Consider the following 17,936-nt stretch of genomic DNA (forward strand, 5'->3'; position numbering starts at 1 on the left):
CTACCTACCAAATTTATAGGGCAGTGATCAGACAGTAGAAATGAATGTTTGTCTGTGATGTTATCTAATATACAGGATAAGGGCTTTGTGTACATTTCACTAATTGGTATGCCTCCTGAGCCAATCAAAAATGGAACATATTTACCCTTAATAGTTAACGTGTCTTGTGGTAACTTTCTAAAAACTAAATTTTTGTTCAAGTACATCTGGTATGTGGGTGTGAGTGGTGTTTGTATGGTTTCTAATGTGTGTATTGATGTACAAGTTTGTCATAGTCAGAATCTAAAGTTAACTCACCCTCTGTGTTGTAATGTGTGTGCGTCGAATGGTCCATCACTGAGGTCCGCCCCGCCGCGCCTGCTCCTCCCCTCTTGACTGCTGATGTTGAGCCCTCCCACCAGTCCTGCCTCCATGGAGATTGTGGGCCGTCCCTTAGACAATGTCCAAGTTGCCACTTTTATGGCACACAAAGTTTTCAGCTGGTGTCTGTTTTCCAAAGTCAATTTTCCTCCTCGCCCGTCATGGCCTGATTCCATTGTCAGCTGGGCATCCTCAAGTTTGCGCTGACGAAAGTCTTTGCTTGTTCTCTGTTGTTGTACTACTCCTCAGCGTGTTCAGCATCTTGTAATATGGTTGCAGTCTTCCATATCACACAATTCTCTTTAGTGTGATGTTTTTCAGATTCATAGATGGCAGGAAAGCCATCTTACAAAGTTCTGTCGTATATAACATATTCCAGGTTGATTACGGCTGGTGTGAATGCCGCACATCTTTTATGATAACGCATAAAGGAGGTCATAGTTCTCTTGAGTTCTGTGAAGTTGCTCTTTGAACTCTCCACATGAGTCATGGCTTCTTCTTCTTCACGTCTTCTGTCTCTTTTGTAATGTCCTCTTTGTCTCGCATTTCCGATAATCCAGGTTCATATTGTCACGAGTGTTCATTGACGGGCTTGTAGCTGTGAGCGCTGACATTCTGCCTGTAGATTTTGATGAGTCTCGTTCGTCTTCATCCTCGGAGTGTTGAGTGGTGGGTTTGGCTGTAATGTTGTTTGTGCCTGGAGAGCATACGGCAGCGGCATTGCGGAGACCAGATCAGGATCCACTCGACCATGTAAAACAAATTCAAAACAAAAAACAAAAAACAAAGTTCAGCAGTATATTTTCCTTTTCTATCAGTTGTATGTGTCTTATTCAAATACATCTGTTTCTTTCTTTACCTCTTGGACATTACTTCATCTGTTTCTGCTTCGCCTTTTCCTCTCTGCTCCAGACACGGTTTGAGTTGATCACATTTTTGTCGTAGGCTAAAGTTGCCTTTTCCAGGGAACCCCAATTTTATCCATTCTTCCAATTGTTTGGCCGTCTGATTATCTTTGTCCCACATGTATTTTATTATTGGAGGTAAGACCATGGCATCGGGCTGCTCAGGCTCATTCTATGACTTTTTATCATTTCCAAATGTTTCACCTTTATTTTTTTATTTTTATTATATTTTTTTTCATATCATTCTCTTTTTTTTCCCCCAACTCTGTGTATAATTTCTGTATCAGATTGAGACTGAATAAACCTCCCGCAGGAAAACCATTTTCGTTTACTTATTTGTTTGGATGCCGGCAACTCACCTCCCCATATTTGTTTTTCATGAACATGACATTGGGTCCATCAGGCGGAGTGTAACCTGGCATTTACTCTTACTAGCCCCCATATGCTAACCTTTTCACTTATATGGGTCTATCACACGTATCTATCTCTTTAAACAATATAAACACAGTCATCACCGTGAGTTTCAAGATTCGTTTCTGGCACAATCTGAATAAAAGCCTTTGCTCTAGACTCCCAGTCTAAGCCGTTATATAGACGCAGCCGTCCTTACGGACTCTTTGTCTCTTTGGTCAAGCGACCTCAGCATTTAGCGCCTAACCCCAAGATAAAGCAGGCGCCAGATGCTCACCTCTGTTTCCCAGCATAGGTCAAAAGATTTCAATGCTTAGCGTACCTCCCTCTAAAGTCTGCAACATGCAACACTAAACACTCATCCTTGTTTTCCAGTCCTCCTCTTTTAGACAACATTTACTTACAGACTTTTGTCTCACAGGTCCAAGGACTGCAGTGCTCAACGTCTACCTCCTCGAAGGTCTGCAACATGCAACGCTAGACACTCATCCCTGCCTTGTTATCTACGGGTCAAAGGACTTCAGTGTTTGGCTCTATATCCCAAACACTCACCCTTGTTTTCCAGCTACCCAATTGTCACTGCTCAGAAAAATGCTCAATTACTAAAATACGAGTTGCGCCAACGTCCTCAATAAAACCCACAAAACAAAATTAAAAACCCCAATGTGAACAATAACAGACATATTTGCTTTTCAGTCTCACGATATGGTCTTCCAGGATTAATTTCACTCATACGATTATTTTTAATAATTTCAGCGACTCACCAAATGAGAATTTGTAGTTATTTGGACTCAACGGGTCCTTCAGGATCCCAGTGAGGACGACCAGGACAGGGATCGGGCCTCTCTCTCTTAATTTTGTCTGGAGGTACGCAGAGGCAGAAGGGCCAGTTCACGATCCCTGTTGGCTCCTGACGATCTTACAAGGGATCCTGTTTGTGATGCCAATTGTTGTTGAAAAAAAATCCTATACCCGCTTTGCATGAGTCTTCTAATGCTGAAATACATAATACCAAAAACCAGGTTGTCTTCTAAGTATTTATTCTCTGCGCAGAGAAGGTTCAATCATCACAACAGAATGCGTACAGTCTCAGTGAGGAAGAAGCAAGAAAAAAGTGAACAAGCTTTCGTTATACAGAATGAGCAAAGGTGGGGGCTGATGGCCAACGTTACAGACATTTCAGTCTCAGACTTTTGGTCTCAGACTGATAGAAACAACAAGTGAAAACAAACGGCCTGCAACCAAAACATGCGGCCCAAAGGCCTTGGCATGGAACATTCTCATACAACACAGTTAGTTATCTATGTGAACAGGCAAGGGAGAATTATTCTTTTGCACAACAGAGACACGGTGAAGTTCAACAAAGTCCAGAGCAAAATGACTTATGCATGAATACAATATACTGAGTAGAAATATATACTACGTAAAAAATTACCATTACACTGGCATCTCCCTTAGAGATAGGGTGAGAAGTTCGGTCATCCGTGAGGGACTCGGAGTAGAGCCGCTGCTCCTTTGCGTGGAAAGGAGCCAGTTGAGGTGGTTCGTGCATCTGGTGAGGATGCCACCTGGGCACCTCCCTAGGGAGATATTCCAGGCACGACCAGCTGGGAGGAGACCCCGAGGGAGGCCCAGGACCAGGTGGAGGGACTATATCTCCAAACTGGCCTGGGAGCACCTCGGGATCCCCCAGTCAGAGCTGGCTGATGTGGCCCGGGAAAGGGAAGTTTGGGGTTCCCTGCTGGAGCTGTTGCCCCCGCGACCCGATCCCGGATAAGCGGTTGAAGATGAGATGAGATGAACTGTGCAAGGCTAAAGCACGGACAACTACCAGACCTGTCAATCACTTTGTAGCCCCGCCCTAAAGCATACCCTGCTTTATGGTCTGTTTGACTCTAAATGAACCATAATTTACTAAATGATCATCACGCTGTATTGAAGACTTGAAACTAGCGATTGGGACCATAAACTCATGTTTACAATGTTTATTGAGGTAATAAATCAAGTGAGAAGTAGTCATTTTCTCATAGACTTCTATACAATACAATACATTACAATACAATATATACTATACTTAGCTTACATACTAAGACAAACATTATGTTTCATTTACAAGAGCAAATGCTTTTAGGATGAAGACTAACCAATATGTTTGGGGAACATAACGCTATGTCGGATAGCAAGTTTGGCCGGGGTTTGCTGGAGTGCAAACTTCCTCAAATCTAATACAGAACAAGACAGAGCAAGACAAAGCCTCTAACGTTAGCTTGCACACTCAGATAGATAGCAGTAGCATCCAGGACCAGCTTTGGAGAAATATTACACTATTATGTGTGACCCCCCACAAAACTAATGTAGTATAAAATGATCCACGTCCTTGAAGCTAATGCTGAATTAGGTTGTTACTGTAGGTAAGCTAGTTGCCAGCCATGCTAATTATTGGAGCGTACAGTCGTATACACAGTTTAATTCATTCTTTACACTATTACTCTTGTGTTTTTGGTTTTGCAAAAGCTAGCATAAAGACTCTAAGCCCTATGCAAAGCCCACCACTTCAACATGCAGAGGAGCTTGACACGCCTGCTGTGAGTACATTACATTACATTACGGTCATTTAGCAGACGCTTTTATCCAAAGCGACTTACAATTCAGTATCTATCTACACACCGTACGGGAGCAATTTTGGGGTTAAATGTCTTGCTCAAGGACACATTGACATGAGACTGGTGGAGCAGGAGCCGGGGATCGAAACCGCCGACCCTCTGATTGAAAGGCGGCCCTGTTCTCCACTTAGCTACGGTCGCTAAGCTATGATTGGGCTATTGCTATTTTGGGGGAGGTGTTTAGCGAACATTTGATACAGTTCACATCAGCACACAAGTGAGTTGGCTTTGAGGGTCACTCTTGGCTCATCCTGTCAACTCCTTGACCCTTCCTCATCTGAAGAGCCCAATCAAGAATAAAACAACAACAACATAACAAATTTAAGACAAGAGACAAGTAACAGACAAACAGCAAATTGCATCAACCAATGAATTAGCAGTACTGTTCAGATGCTTGTTCATGTAGATAGCATTGATACTATGTAGTTTAATGCATCATCCTCTCAACCACAAGGAGAACACGCTGCAAACTCTCTGGAAGTAAAATGATGTTGCCCCAGAATTTGTTTTGAAATGCTGGTTTAATAAAATATTTGAATGTGCCTGGTAAATGCAGTCATTGACCTTGCCTGTCCTGTTGTCCATCTCTGTCCCTTGCTGACCATTAATGTGCTGTGTTGATGAGAGCCCGTCAAATCAGAGCACAACAATGACTGTATTGAACTGGCTCCTGATTGGTTTCCTGTTGCTTTGGCTCCAGTATAGGACAATGGGATAAATAATGGGATTGGAAATTAGCAAAAATGCATATCAAGAATTCTACCTGGAGAAATCATTCGAAGCACTGTTACTCACATTATTTACGTTGGACATGTCACAAGTACAAAAAGTCATTTTGAACTCAAGATTACATTATTCATGCAAAACCAAAAATGTTTCTTTTTCACAGTTGGATGTTACATTGGCTGGTTGCTTAAAAACACATTACCTGGTCCAGCTCACAGTAAATCCATTTGACATTCAAAATGAATGTAGTGTATAACAGCGAGGCTATTCGGTGAATAATGTGGCCGCTCTCTCCCTCCCTGCAGGCACAAGCCCCCACGCCCCCACCAGCATCCACGTGGCGGCATCCTCTACCTGGGCCAATGTGTCATGGGAGGTGGGCTACGACGGAGGCTTCCAGCAGACATTTTCAGTCTGGTATGGCCATGTGTGAGTCATCCCAGCATGCTTTGCTTCCTGCTTTTTCTTCTTCCGGTACTTCCTCTGTTGTTTCTGAAAACGTCTTTTTCCAGGGTTGTGTTCAGAACAGTTGTGAGAACGTAGAGATGGAAATGCACGGGGGATCCAGATGTGTGAGTGAGTCTTTCAGCTCTGATCTTGAGATTTATTGGAGGAACACAAAAAATGGTTGCAACTAAACTGAACATGACCCAAAATTCTCTGTCCTGCTGCTGCTGCTGCTGCTGCCGCTGCTGCTTCTCTGCTGCTTGACTGGGGAACAAGGACCTGGGTTAAAATGTTTCATTTATTTAATGACTTGAGATTTCAGCAATGACAGTAAGTACAGTGCTTGAGTAAATGTACTTAGTTACATTCCACCACTGCAAAAAAGAGTGTGAGTGGACACAAACCTGATGTCGTTCTAATCAATAAAACAATGTAAGTCTAGAATGCTCATTTAAAGGTCCATGGGATTTTTCATTGCTGCCAACTTTGCATTTTCAGTGGGATGCACAGGTTGATTTCATACTAACAAACTCCTCTAGAAGAGCGTTGACGAATGCGGTTATTGGAATGAAGTTAATTTTACATTAAATTACATTACATTACAGTCATTTAGCAGACGATTTTATCCAAAGCGACTTACAATAAGTGCATTCAACATTGGTAATCAAAAGAACTACTAGTCACCAGAAGTCATAAGTTCATCTCCTTTTCCAAACAAGCATCTAAGAGCATGAAGCAGAGCATAACTCAGAGCCAAAGTACAGTGCAGAAACAAGAAAAACAGTTAGTGCAAAAAAGTAATATGAATACAATAAGTGCAACAAGCTAGTATGAATACAATAAGTGCTAAGTGGAAGGCTCAGGGTAGCACTTCCTGAAGAGATGGATTTTCAGTCTGATGAAAGATGGGCAGCGACTCTGCTGTCCTGACGTCAGTGGAGAGTTCATTCCACCACTGTGGGGCCAGGACAGAAAACAGCCGTGACCGGGTCGATCGGCCGCAGGGACCTCTGAGCGACTTCGCCCCGAGGCAGCAGAGCGAAGTGGTCGGGCGGGGGTGTAAGGCTTGACCATGGCCTGGAGATAGGAAGGAGCTGTTCCTTTCACTGCCCTGTAGGCTAGCACCAGAGTCTTAAACTGGATGCGAGCTCTTACAGGTAGCCAGTGTAGAGATGTATATTTAATATATATAATTGTGATAGCAGTAACTGCTGCCAGTAATATGTGCTGCAGACTTTGTAAAAATAGTTAGTTGGCTCCCGAACTCAGGAGTTAGATGCATTCTGAGTGTCTTCTCTGTCACTATCTGGACCCTGCTAGAGAGATGTAGCATTGACTGAACAGCTGAAGTGTTCGTCCAAGTCTCCTCCTTAAGCTTCCCAAACACGATGCAGGACACCAACATGCAGTAAATAGTTCCCTTTTTTAAATTGGGATGTCCTGAACCAATCCACAGCATCAACTATAAAAAGCCCAACTCCCGTCATGCTTTATTAAAACAGCGAGGGAACTGCAGAGCAGCACAAATATAGAGAAAAGTAGACAGCAGCTTTAATTAATGATATTCATACTGACAGCAAACATCAGTGAGTGATGAGTGAGTGGAGCAGTTTTGGGCTGCATCCATCTCAGACATTTCTCAGGTGGTTCTTCCCTCTGAAACCCTGCCGTCGGTTAATTAAAGAAGTCCATTTTAACGTCAGAATTGTGTTCATGCTAGGGATGATAAGAAGTTTTCCACATCCTGTTTTAAAATCTTCCTGCCAGAAAAAAACCCATGTGTAGTTGGATATTACTGTGTAAAACACTACAGCGCACTATTCCAACTATCCGTAAGCACTAAAACCTGCTACATTTTCTGAATACAAAGCCACTTAGCTGTCAAGCATATCTAAATTGGATTAGCATTTCTATTTTTAATTATGGCCTACTTTAGGTGTGTCAAGTGTGTGCTGTGCAGCTGTATCAAGGAGGGAACAAAACTTTACATTACATTAACATTTTTACATTCTTTAATCTTCAAAAAACACAATATTTGGCTCATAGTGTCTGTCTGAATATACCTGAATTAAATCTGACTGAGACGCTCCGTTTTAGCGCTCGTCTCTTTCAGACAGGCGCTAACCCCCCCCCCCCCCCCCCCCCATATGTTCATATGTTGAATTATACTGTGAGCAATTCACAGTGCTACAGTAGCTATGTTGGTGTTAGCATAAAGGAAGTTACTGTAGCACTAGGTATTTAGAGTAGGAGTGTTGCATGTGTAGTCTTCTGCTTTATCTGGCGATCAGGTGCAGCTGAATGTATGGCATGGGCAAACCGCAAAGCTGAGCGCAGCATGGGCTTTATTACCATCACGTGGAAGTCACGTTGTGAATGAAGTGAACAAAAATACATGGTGTTGAATCAATGATGGAACTAGAACTGTTGCAGAAATGATGTTACATTGTGTTACATCGTAACACAATGTAACATCGTAACACAAAGTAAACTGTGTGATGACAATGGTGGTGGGAAAATATAATATTACCTCATTATAAAAAAGTGATCTCTCAAAATGTCTCCGCTCACCTCCTCTCATCCTGACTCCTGTCCAGGCTGAAGAGGGAGCGTTTAGGTCCACATGACTGGCTTTCCATACCCGTGCCTGGAGGCCACGACTGGATGGTGGTGCCCGGCTTGGAGCCAGAGACAACATACCAATTTAGCATCCTGGCCCAAAACAAGCTTGGCACAGGCCCTTTCAGCGAGGTTGTCACTGTGAACACACCAGGTAAGTGTACTCACTGCTGCTCCACTGTGACACAAGGAATCCTATAATGAAATGGCTTTGTTAGGTTAAGCAAGTTGAATGAGCAGAAAGCCTACATACATTTGTTATCTTTGTGTTAAAATTTCCTGGATCACCAAGGATCGTAAAGATTTATTCTCATTTGTATTCTAACATTTTCAAATGAAGAATTTGTCTTTAAAGAAGTAGGGACAATGTTGAAGAACTATGGAAAGTGCTCTGGTTAATGTATAAATATAAAAGTAAGCCAGCTCAAGAAACATTCCTGGATATCATTCCAGAAAAAGTTAGCGCTCCAGTGTGTAGAGCAATGATTTTAAAAAGTTCTCTGCTGTAAATGAAGTCTGATAAGTAAATGTTTAACCCCTCCGCTCGGGGAAATCCAAACAACACCCTCTCCGTGTGAGTGCTGGTCATGTGATGTTTCACGTTTCAGCTGGAGAGGATCATGCTGATGTTTTATGAGCTTTCATTCCCGTATTGGCTTAATGTCTACAGGTGTTTAGTCAGAAGCTCTACTCATAAACAATACTTTGAGTGTTCAGGGGATGATTCTGGTTCAGTGAACATTCTTAGATAATGTTAACCCTTCCTAGAAGTCACTATGGAACAGTCAGTCAGTGAGTTGAATTAATTAGTTAATGAACATTTTATTTTCTGGCCCTAATGAAAAGTTATATTGTCAGGCTAAATTACTAAAAAAGTATAAAGATGCAATTTTTTCTGACCAGTGTTGCGATATAAATTGCAACTGTTTTCTATGTATTAAACTGCAGGCCTATATTTGTTGATAAAACAGGATATGACTGTACCAAACATCACCAAAAAATAAATAAAAAAATTAGGATGTTGTTTAAACCAGTCAGTCCAAGAAAAGGCTAAAAACATGTAAGTAATACAAAAATTGAGCAGTTCAAATCATATTATTAAGATATTACTGGTGGTATACTGGATCTTACCCAATAAAGTGACATTATATTTATTGTTTTGTATTGTGAACCTGATCAAAAAACTAAAATTGTGAAATTGTTGGGAGGCGAACTATCCCGGCATCTTTGAGCTGGACAGACGTATATATACATATGACATGTATACGTGTCACATTATTATTATTAAGCTGACGTATAACTGCTTAGTAGCTTAATCAGCCAAAATATAAGGTGACTAAAAATGGCAGCTATATTTTCAGTTTCGGCAACCAAACACTGATGCCTGGTTGCCACTTTTAAAAGCCCTGAAAACCCGAACCCTGAAACAGCAAAAAGACACAGCACGCTCCTTATTTTTTTTCTTCCGGAAAACCATCTTTGACTAATAAGTGCAAACACCAGAGTGCAGAGAAAGAATCTCTTAACCAGATAACAGCCAAGATGTCTTAATCTGCCGGTGATAGTTGTCAATAGAAGGCGGTAAAATCCACAGTTCAAACATATATAAATATACTGAAATACAACATATAACTTAAATTCACATATTTTCTTTGCATTTAAGACTTCTTTTTAAAGGGAAAACCAGATTATCAGAACCACAATGAAAAAGCTTAAACTAGGCTGTGGTTGAATCATTCATTCAACAGTACCATTTCTCCTTGCAGTGATGAAAGGGACATTTATTAAGTATAAATGAAGCTGTCACAGATTATTACTTAAAGATAAGTGACGTGCTGAAAATTGGGGTAACCATTCAGGCTGCATCACCTTCTGTGTCGGCCAAGGAGCAGAGACGAAGATGACAAAGCATTCAGCCGGGGGCTGCTTGTTTTCTTTCACATGCAACGACACATCTATTAAAACTATTATTTTTACTGAGGCAAAAGAAAAAAATTAGTAGCTCACATGTTGGATACCATCAACTATTGACCACCTGAATTAGTAAATGAGGCAAGGACTTGAAGAAGTCATGTGAAGTAATGTTCTGATACAGTGTCAAAATGTAAAGGGGGGCTGATTCACTGGTGGAATTGCTCACTGAATATATAACTGAGTGACTCACCCACACATTCCCAACCCGTATGTGCTCTTCCAGTATTTCCTATAAGTACCCCTGAACCATTGGTGCTGCTTACCCCACCACGGTGCCTCACAGCCAATCGCACGCAGCAGGGAGTCCTGCTCACCTGGATCCCGCCTGCCAATCATACAGCACCTATCCAGCATTACGTCATGGAGTTCCGCCTCGGGGAGCGATGGGAGGTCTTGGACGACAGCATTCCTGCTGGGGAGACGGACTTGCTCGCCCGAGACCTGATCCAGGTAAAAGATAGGACCTGAACTGTAGACCTCACACACAGTGTTATAGAAAACCTGCATCTGACCAGTTCCACGCTAAAGAAGTGTCTGGGACGTAGTGGAGAATTAAATATGAATTAAATTAAATACTTGGGGGCTGGAGACACAAGTTGTTAACACAACATTGACATATCCATATCTTTCAAGTTAATACATTGAACTTGTGAGCAAACAGTTGCTTATTTACACATCCAGCAGTTAGGGAGCAGCATCATCATTCATTATGAGTCACGTTTGTGTCCACCTGATGAATGTAAGTCCAGCATTCACTCTCTTCTCTTCCGGTTTTTGCTCTAGCAAGTCTTGAGGGAAATATCCGGCTTTTCAGTTACTAAATACTATATTAGCAAGTCGCTAACTGTGTCCACCTGCCGTTTGGTGCTGAGCAGGTTGCTATTGTGCCTGAGAGCAGTGAGAATTATTCCAAGCAGTAAGTTACATTACATTACATTTAGCAGACGCTTTTATCCAAAGAAGTGTATTCAACATAGGTATTCAAGAGAACTACTAGTCACCAGAAGTCATAAGTGCATCTTCTTTTTTACACAAGCATCTAAGAGCATAAACCAGAGCAAAAGGACAGTGCAGAAACAATCTAATACGAATACAATAAGTGCAACAAACTAATATGAATACAATAAGTGCTAAGTGGAAGGCTCAGGGTAGCACTTCCTGAAGAGGTGGGTTTTCAGCCTGCGCCGAAAGATGGGCAGTGACTCTGCTGTCCTGACATCAGTAGGAAGTTCATTCCACCACTGTGGGGCCAGGACAGAAAAAAGCCGTGACCGGGTCGATCGGCCGCAGGGACCTCTGAGCGACTTCGCCCCGAGGCAGCAGAGCGAAGTGGTCGGGCGGGGGTGTAAGGCTTGACCATGGCCTGGAGATACGAAGGAGCTGTTCCTTTCACTGCCCTGTAGGCTAGCACCAGAGTCTTAAACTGGATGCGAGCTCTTACAGGTAGCCAGTGTAGAGCGACTGGGCAACCAATCGCCCCGAGGCAGCAGAGCGAAGTGGTCGGGCGGGGGTAATCTCCGCTTTCCGCCTAAAAGACTGGAACACACTGTGGCCTCCCAACTCAAAACCCACTAGCACTCCAACCAACTCTACAAAACCATATACATCTTTTCAGACCCCAACACAGCACAGAAACCGCCCTGATGAGAGTCACCAATAACCTTTTCCTCTCCGCTGATGGCCACACCCTCAACATCTGTTTACGACTTGACCTCAGTGCTGCCTTCCACGTCAACAATCACTCCATCCTCCTCACCTGCCTTGAGTCCTCCCTCAACATCACTGGCACTGCCCTCGCCTGGTTCAAATTGGTATCAATAAATCCAACTCTATCACAGCCCCACTCACTCAAGGTGTCCCCCAAGGTTTGGTGCTTGGCCCCCTCCTCTTCATCCTCCACATGGTCACCCTTAGTCACGTCATACACCACCAAGGCCTGAATTTCCACTGTTATGCCAACAACACTCAGCTCTAGATCTCCACCAAATCCATTCCTGCCACCACTCACTCCACCCACAAAAACTGCCTCACAGATATAAAATCCTGTATGCAAGCTAACTCCCTCAAACTTGACAGCGACAAAACAAAAATCCTCATAATCAGGCCCCAAATCCCTCCGCACTTCCCGCCACAATGTTTATGTCGGCAATGAGCGATGGCTCCACTCTTACTGCTTTCACCCAGATCTGTAACCTTGACGTCATCTTTGATCGAACCCTCTCCTTTGATCACCACCTTAACCACATTACAAAAACTGCCTTCCTTCATCCTAAAAACATTGTCCGCCTCCTTCTCAGCCGCTGAAATGCTCATCCAGGCCTTCATCGGCTCTCAACTCGATCCTGTACAGCACAGTCTACCAAAATCCACAACAAACTACATTACATCCAAAATTCAGCTGCTTGTCTGTTCACAAACTCCTGCACCAGAGATCACATCACCGCAGTCCTTTAATATCTCCACTGGCTTCCCACTCAGCAAAGAATCCAGTCCCCCATCACCTAACAGAGGCCTCCAAAGCCTAGCCCTTTCTACCTTTTTTGACCTTCTGCACCGGTGCGCTCTTACCCTCAACCTCAAAACTGGCTGATGCCAACCCCCCCTCAAACACCTCTGACATTCTGCCTCACTCTCCTCTTTTGAAAACCGCCCTCAAAACCCACCTATTTTGCTTTAATCTGTAATCATTTGACCTACTATGAGTGACTTCTTTCATGAAAAACAATGCGAAGACAATGCGTCATTTGATACATTGTTATTATGAAAATGTCCATTATACACATTTCACAGCGCAGAAAAAAACCTTAATTTAATAGCTTACCTGAACAAATCCCAACACTGAGGCTGCTATGTTCAGACTTCAGGCAAAGTTGTTTTGTTTTTTGAAATGCTGCTCTAGATTACCCAGATCAAATTCTGCATACGTATCATTATGTGCCACCCCATCCACCTTGGTTGTCATAGTAACAAAGCAGGTGTGCACACGTTTGACTCTGCTCACTTTCTGACCACCTCTGTGGGTTTTAATTTGTGCCATTTCTGATTATTATATGTTACGCCTAACGTCCAGAACACACACATGTGCTTTTACCTCTGCAGGTCTGCCACTAGCTTCATCTTCGCGCGTGTCGACTAATTCTCCTGCCGTGACACGTTTGAGCTTCTTTTCTTCAATCTAACTGCCACTGTCAGCTCCATGCAGATCCTTCCACTGCACAGCAAACACCCACACACACCTCTCTCTAGCTTTCTCACACACACACACACACACACACACACACACACACACACACACACACACAATGCACCTCACTTGTATAACTCTTTTTGCTGCACATTTTTTACTGTGAGGTGAATTGACCAGGGAGGGGACTGCTCTGTTAGGTCGGTGATGTTTGGTAGGACCCGCTTCCCCACATCCTCAATCTTCTTCCTGACAGTGCAGGAAACAGTTGAGCTGACAGCTCAGTCCACGGCATGTTTATCCGTTGGTTTGTTGGCGTTACGCCAACAGTACAGCAACACCTCAGCAGGGGTTGCACCCCAGCTGAGGTGTCCTTGAGCAAGACACAAACTGAATCTCTGCCAGCTCCACAGCTGACCCTGCACTGTGGAGAGCACAGGCAGCCACCGAGGAAATGAAATAGAGGTGTAATGTCTTTTCATCATGACTGAGTCATAGGTGATTTATCCATCTTAAGCCACATTATCTAACCATTACGATATTCACGTCATTGAGATTCTTATTACTTGTTCCTCCTTATGCATATTGGTCTGATCACAGCACAACCTTGTGATATGATATTGATTTTAACATTAATCTTCAGTTTATTACGGTTTACATCATTCTGCTGTTTGAATAAAATCAGTAAACTTTATCATCCAAACTTCTTTTAATTTGGTTAATTTTATGACGCCAACGTCTATAATGCATTATAAACATAATGTGTTATATAATTATATATGTAGCTATAATGATGACTTAGAGTAACTTATAATCACATTATAATGGATTACAACAGTGATTATAATGCACCGTAAAAATATTATGTTTCACACCTATGGGAATTATTGACGGGCTGCACTGTGGTCTAGTGGCTAGCTTGCACTGTCACCTCACAGCAAGACCTGGGTTCGATCCCGGGCGGTCCTTCTGTGTGGAGTTTACACGTTCTCCCTGTGGCAGTGTGGGTTCCCTCAGGGTTCTCCGGCTTCCTCCCACAGTCCAAAGACATGCAGCTTAGGTTATTTGGAGACTCGAAATTGCCCGTAGGTGTGAATGTGAGCGTGAATGTTTGTCTGTCTCTATATGTGCCCTGCGATAAACTAGCGACCTTTCCAGGGTGAACCCTGTCTTCGCCCAATGTCAGCTGGGATCGGCTCCAGCGCCCCACGACCCTGAATAGGATAAGCGGTTTGGATAATGGAATGGAACTATGGGAATTACAAAAGTAAAAAGTAAAAATGGTAATGTCGATCCAAGATAACCCTGACTACATCATTATGACATCAGGAGTGTGATTTTGTTTTGTTTCTAGAGAGCTTAAGAAGTCATAAAAGTTTGTAAAACATAAAAAAAAAAATCTGAATCTGAATGCATGACTTCTAGGTTCCATTGTGCCATTTATAAACTGCCGGAACAATGATGGGTTTTTTAATCTGTTTAACACTAAAAGGTAACTATTCATATCCACAAAGCCTCTGTGACTCAGCTGGCTGGTCTCTGGAGACACAAACAGAATCCTGCAGCCCGACAGACACCAGACACGAGTTTGACCTTCTGAACGTAGCTCTCTCCCTCTCTGCTCTGCTGCTCCTAGGAGGCGTGGTACGAGTTCCGTGTCATGGCGGTCATGGACGACACCATGAGCGAGCCCAGCAACGTAGTAGGCGTGTCCAGCACAGGTGAGCCCACACAATGCACACACTTGAATCTCCGCTCATCGCCCCGAGAAGTGCAGAGGAGCTTTTCAGTGCTCAAACGGGACTCAAACCCAACAACCTCTGGCGGCAAGCTGCATCTGTAACCTCGGGCGATCCTAATGAGTTGAGCCGAGGAGAAGCTGCAGATGTATTGCATACGCAGCAGCTCCAAACTTCACATTTTGCCCACTCAGCACTATTAAATGTAAGCTCTCTTTACATGCACACTTCTTTTGTACCTTCCTGAAAAGTATGATATCATCACTCTGCCTGTCTCCCATGGATTGAATCGGGTGGCTTTGTGCTAAAAAAGAAAAGAAAAAGAGATTCATTAAAGCCAGTCTTTTCTTGGTCGCAACGCTTAAAGTCTGTTTTAAAGTCTGAAACAAAACCCGTCAAAATGTGATGTCACTCCCCTGCAGAGGTCACTGGGTACACATCATTTGGGAAGAGCAGCTGTTGGTAGCATTTTTAGACTGGATTTGCTCATGGATCTCTGGAAGCACTCTGCTGCCCCCTATGGTAAATGTTTAGAGCTACGCTAAGTGGTGATCAAAGGCTCAAAAGTAATAATTTGACAGCTTTTTTTTTCTGTGCATATTGTCAATCAGCATCATACTCCATACATGATGTGGATACACCCTCTCTTACTGAAGATGAAAGCTGTTCTCTGGCTGATCAGTAGTTATTTCACTTTGCATTTTGCTGTATCATGCTTCACTGCAGTACATGAACCACTAAAACAAAGCTTGACACGTAATCCCCCCTGGTCGTCACTGAGCGATTCATTAGCATGTAGGCCACTAAAACAGCTCCAGCATTAGTAAGTGAGGACGGTTCTTAAAGTTGGTTGCTCTACAGCGGGACTTAAAGTTGCCCTTTATAGTGCTCTGGCTGGGTTTTCATTACAGTAAGAATATTGATAGTGCACAACTCTATGCCGTGTTTAACAGAGAAGGACAGCTCTAGAATGTAAGTCTGCAGGATTATTGCCATAATGATAAATGCAATTATTTTGTATCAATACTGAGCTCTTGATTATTCATTGATTTTAAAGATAAAGAGGTTTTTATTGTCATTGCCCCATTTTAGAATAAATATATTAGATCATACTGTAAATAATGCATTCATGTGTTCATCACTTTAGTTACTTTACACACTGCTGGGTAGCTTGTGAATTTCCCTCTGCAATCAATACACTCTTAACCTTACAATTATGTTGTACTTTAATAGTACAACATAATGTATTAATTTATTAGACTGCATGGACATTGTATTCACTGATATGAATCTGCAAATTAACTACAAATACAGTACTTGATTAAATGTGCTTGGTTACTTTCCACCGCTGTTGAGAATGGACTTTTCAGTGAAGTAAGAGACATCTTATGTCCAGCAGTGAAACATGTTTGAATATACATAGATTCTGTATTTTTTTTTGCAGAATAGTAGATTTTAAAGCATTCAGGAATTTTAGATTTGGTAATTAACGTAATCTGACACAAAGCATTATTCCAAATAGAGCACAACCCAAAGAGGCAGCAACCAGATAATGGAGTGCACATGTAGCCTGTACAGCTTTCTACACTGCAAGGGGAAAAAAGGTTTACATTCTGCTTAGTCATCATGGCATGTATCCTGCAGAAATGCCCATTTTGAAGACACATGCAGTAGTAAAGGTCAGCTCCTTTTTTCCTTTCACTTTAAAGGCTCCTCTGCAGGAACCTACAAAGTATTGCACGAGGTGTCTCTTCTCTTTTGGTTGGAGAGGGCGGCAATAAGAAAAAGAGCTTATACGCATACCCCCCCAAATTAATGTCAGAAAATCCTGATTCAGTTTCTCATATAATTAAATAGCTGCTTAATCAGAGCACAGTGTGTTCTCGCAAAGGACAGCGTGCTCTTTTTTTCTGTGTAGTAATCTCAAGGTAAATATCAGCCCCGATTTCAGAGCCAGGATATGAATGTTGACATTAGCATTAATCTTGAGCAGTGCCATATCAGAAGTCTATTGAGCAAACTTAAAGTTTAACATTTGTTTCTTTTATTCTCTTTGCTTGCTCCTTCATTCAACTGTCCATTTTCATTCTACCTCCAGGAAGGCCAGGTCTTTGTCTACACACCATGTCCCAACTGCACACTGTCACGTCCGTCATCTTTACATCCTTTTCATTTGGATGCTACACTGTGACTTCAACCAACTCAGCGTCCCTGACTTTTCCCTCCTCACCCCACAGACTTCTTCCCTCCTCCGGAGATGGTGGAGGAACGTGGACTGGCGCGGCCTGTGGTGGCTGGCATCGTGGCCACCATCTGTTTCCTGGCAGCAGCTGTCCTGTTCAGTACGATGGCGGCCTGCTTTGTCAACAAGCAGCGCAGGAGGAAGCTTAAGAGGAAAAGAGGTGAGGGAGAAAGTTCCGGTCATTAATAGTTATCTCCAATATCACTAAGCCAATGTTTTGGGAACTTTTAAAATATGGCATGAGGTGATAACATTATTTCATGTTGTATAGAATACAAGGAACAGTGTGTAGCATTCAGGAGGATATATCGACGGAAATGGAATATAATATTATTAACTATGTTGTCTTAAGTGTAGAAATACCTGTAAAGAAGAATTGTGTTTTTGTTACCTTAGAATGAGCTTTTTATATTTACATAGGGAGTGATGAAGTCTGCCATGTTGCTACAGCAGCCCGGAGTGGACAAACCAAACACATGGCTCTAGATAGGGCCATTTGAATTTTCGTATCAGCCACCATAGTTCTCCTACGTTTCAGTTGGTCTGCAGCCTCACCGCTAGATGCCGCCACATTCTACACTCTTAAATATGAAAGCCATGAGAGGCAAGTGAGAAAAATGAATTCATTAAATCAAATGAATTCTGGTAAATAGTGTTCTTATATTG

At 42.6% G+C, this 17,936-nt stretch overlaps 1 protein-coding gene across 3 annotated transcripts in view; it reads left to right on the forward strand.

The window, feature by feature from the left end:
• The window catches only part of LOC137880083 (protein turtle homolog B-like), a 147,682-nt gene that overhangs the window by 106,363 nt on the left and 23,383 nt on the right, over window positions 1–17,936 (forward strand). For 2 of the 3 annotated variants that reach the window (XM_068721181.1, XM_068721183.1), the window contains exons 12-16: window positions 5,371–5,494; window positions 8,110–8,285; window positions 10,329–10,555; window positions 14,926–15,010; window positions 17,266–17,430. In XM_068721181.1, coding sequence (XP_068577282.1) covers window positions 5,371–5,494; window positions 8,110–8,285; window positions 10,329–10,555; window positions 14,926–15,010; window positions 17,266–17,430 — 777 coding nt within the window. The remainder of the gene's footprint in view (window positions 1–5,370; window positions 5,495–8,109; window positions 8,286–10,328; window positions 10,556–14,925; window positions 15,011–17,265; window positions 17,431–17,936) is intronic. The other variant, XM_068721182.1, reaches the window with a different exon arrangement.

This window comes from Cebidichthys violaceus, unplaced genomic scaffold, assembly GCF_023349555.1.
Source record: "Cebidichthys violaceus isolate CVI_PGR_0920_01 unplaced genomic scaffold, fCebVio1.0.p SCAF_27, whole genome shotgun sequence".
Classification (NCBI taxonomy): domain Eukaryota; kingdom Metazoa; phylum Chordata; class Actinopteri; order Perciformes; family Stichaeidae; genus Cebidichthys; species Cebidichthys violaceus.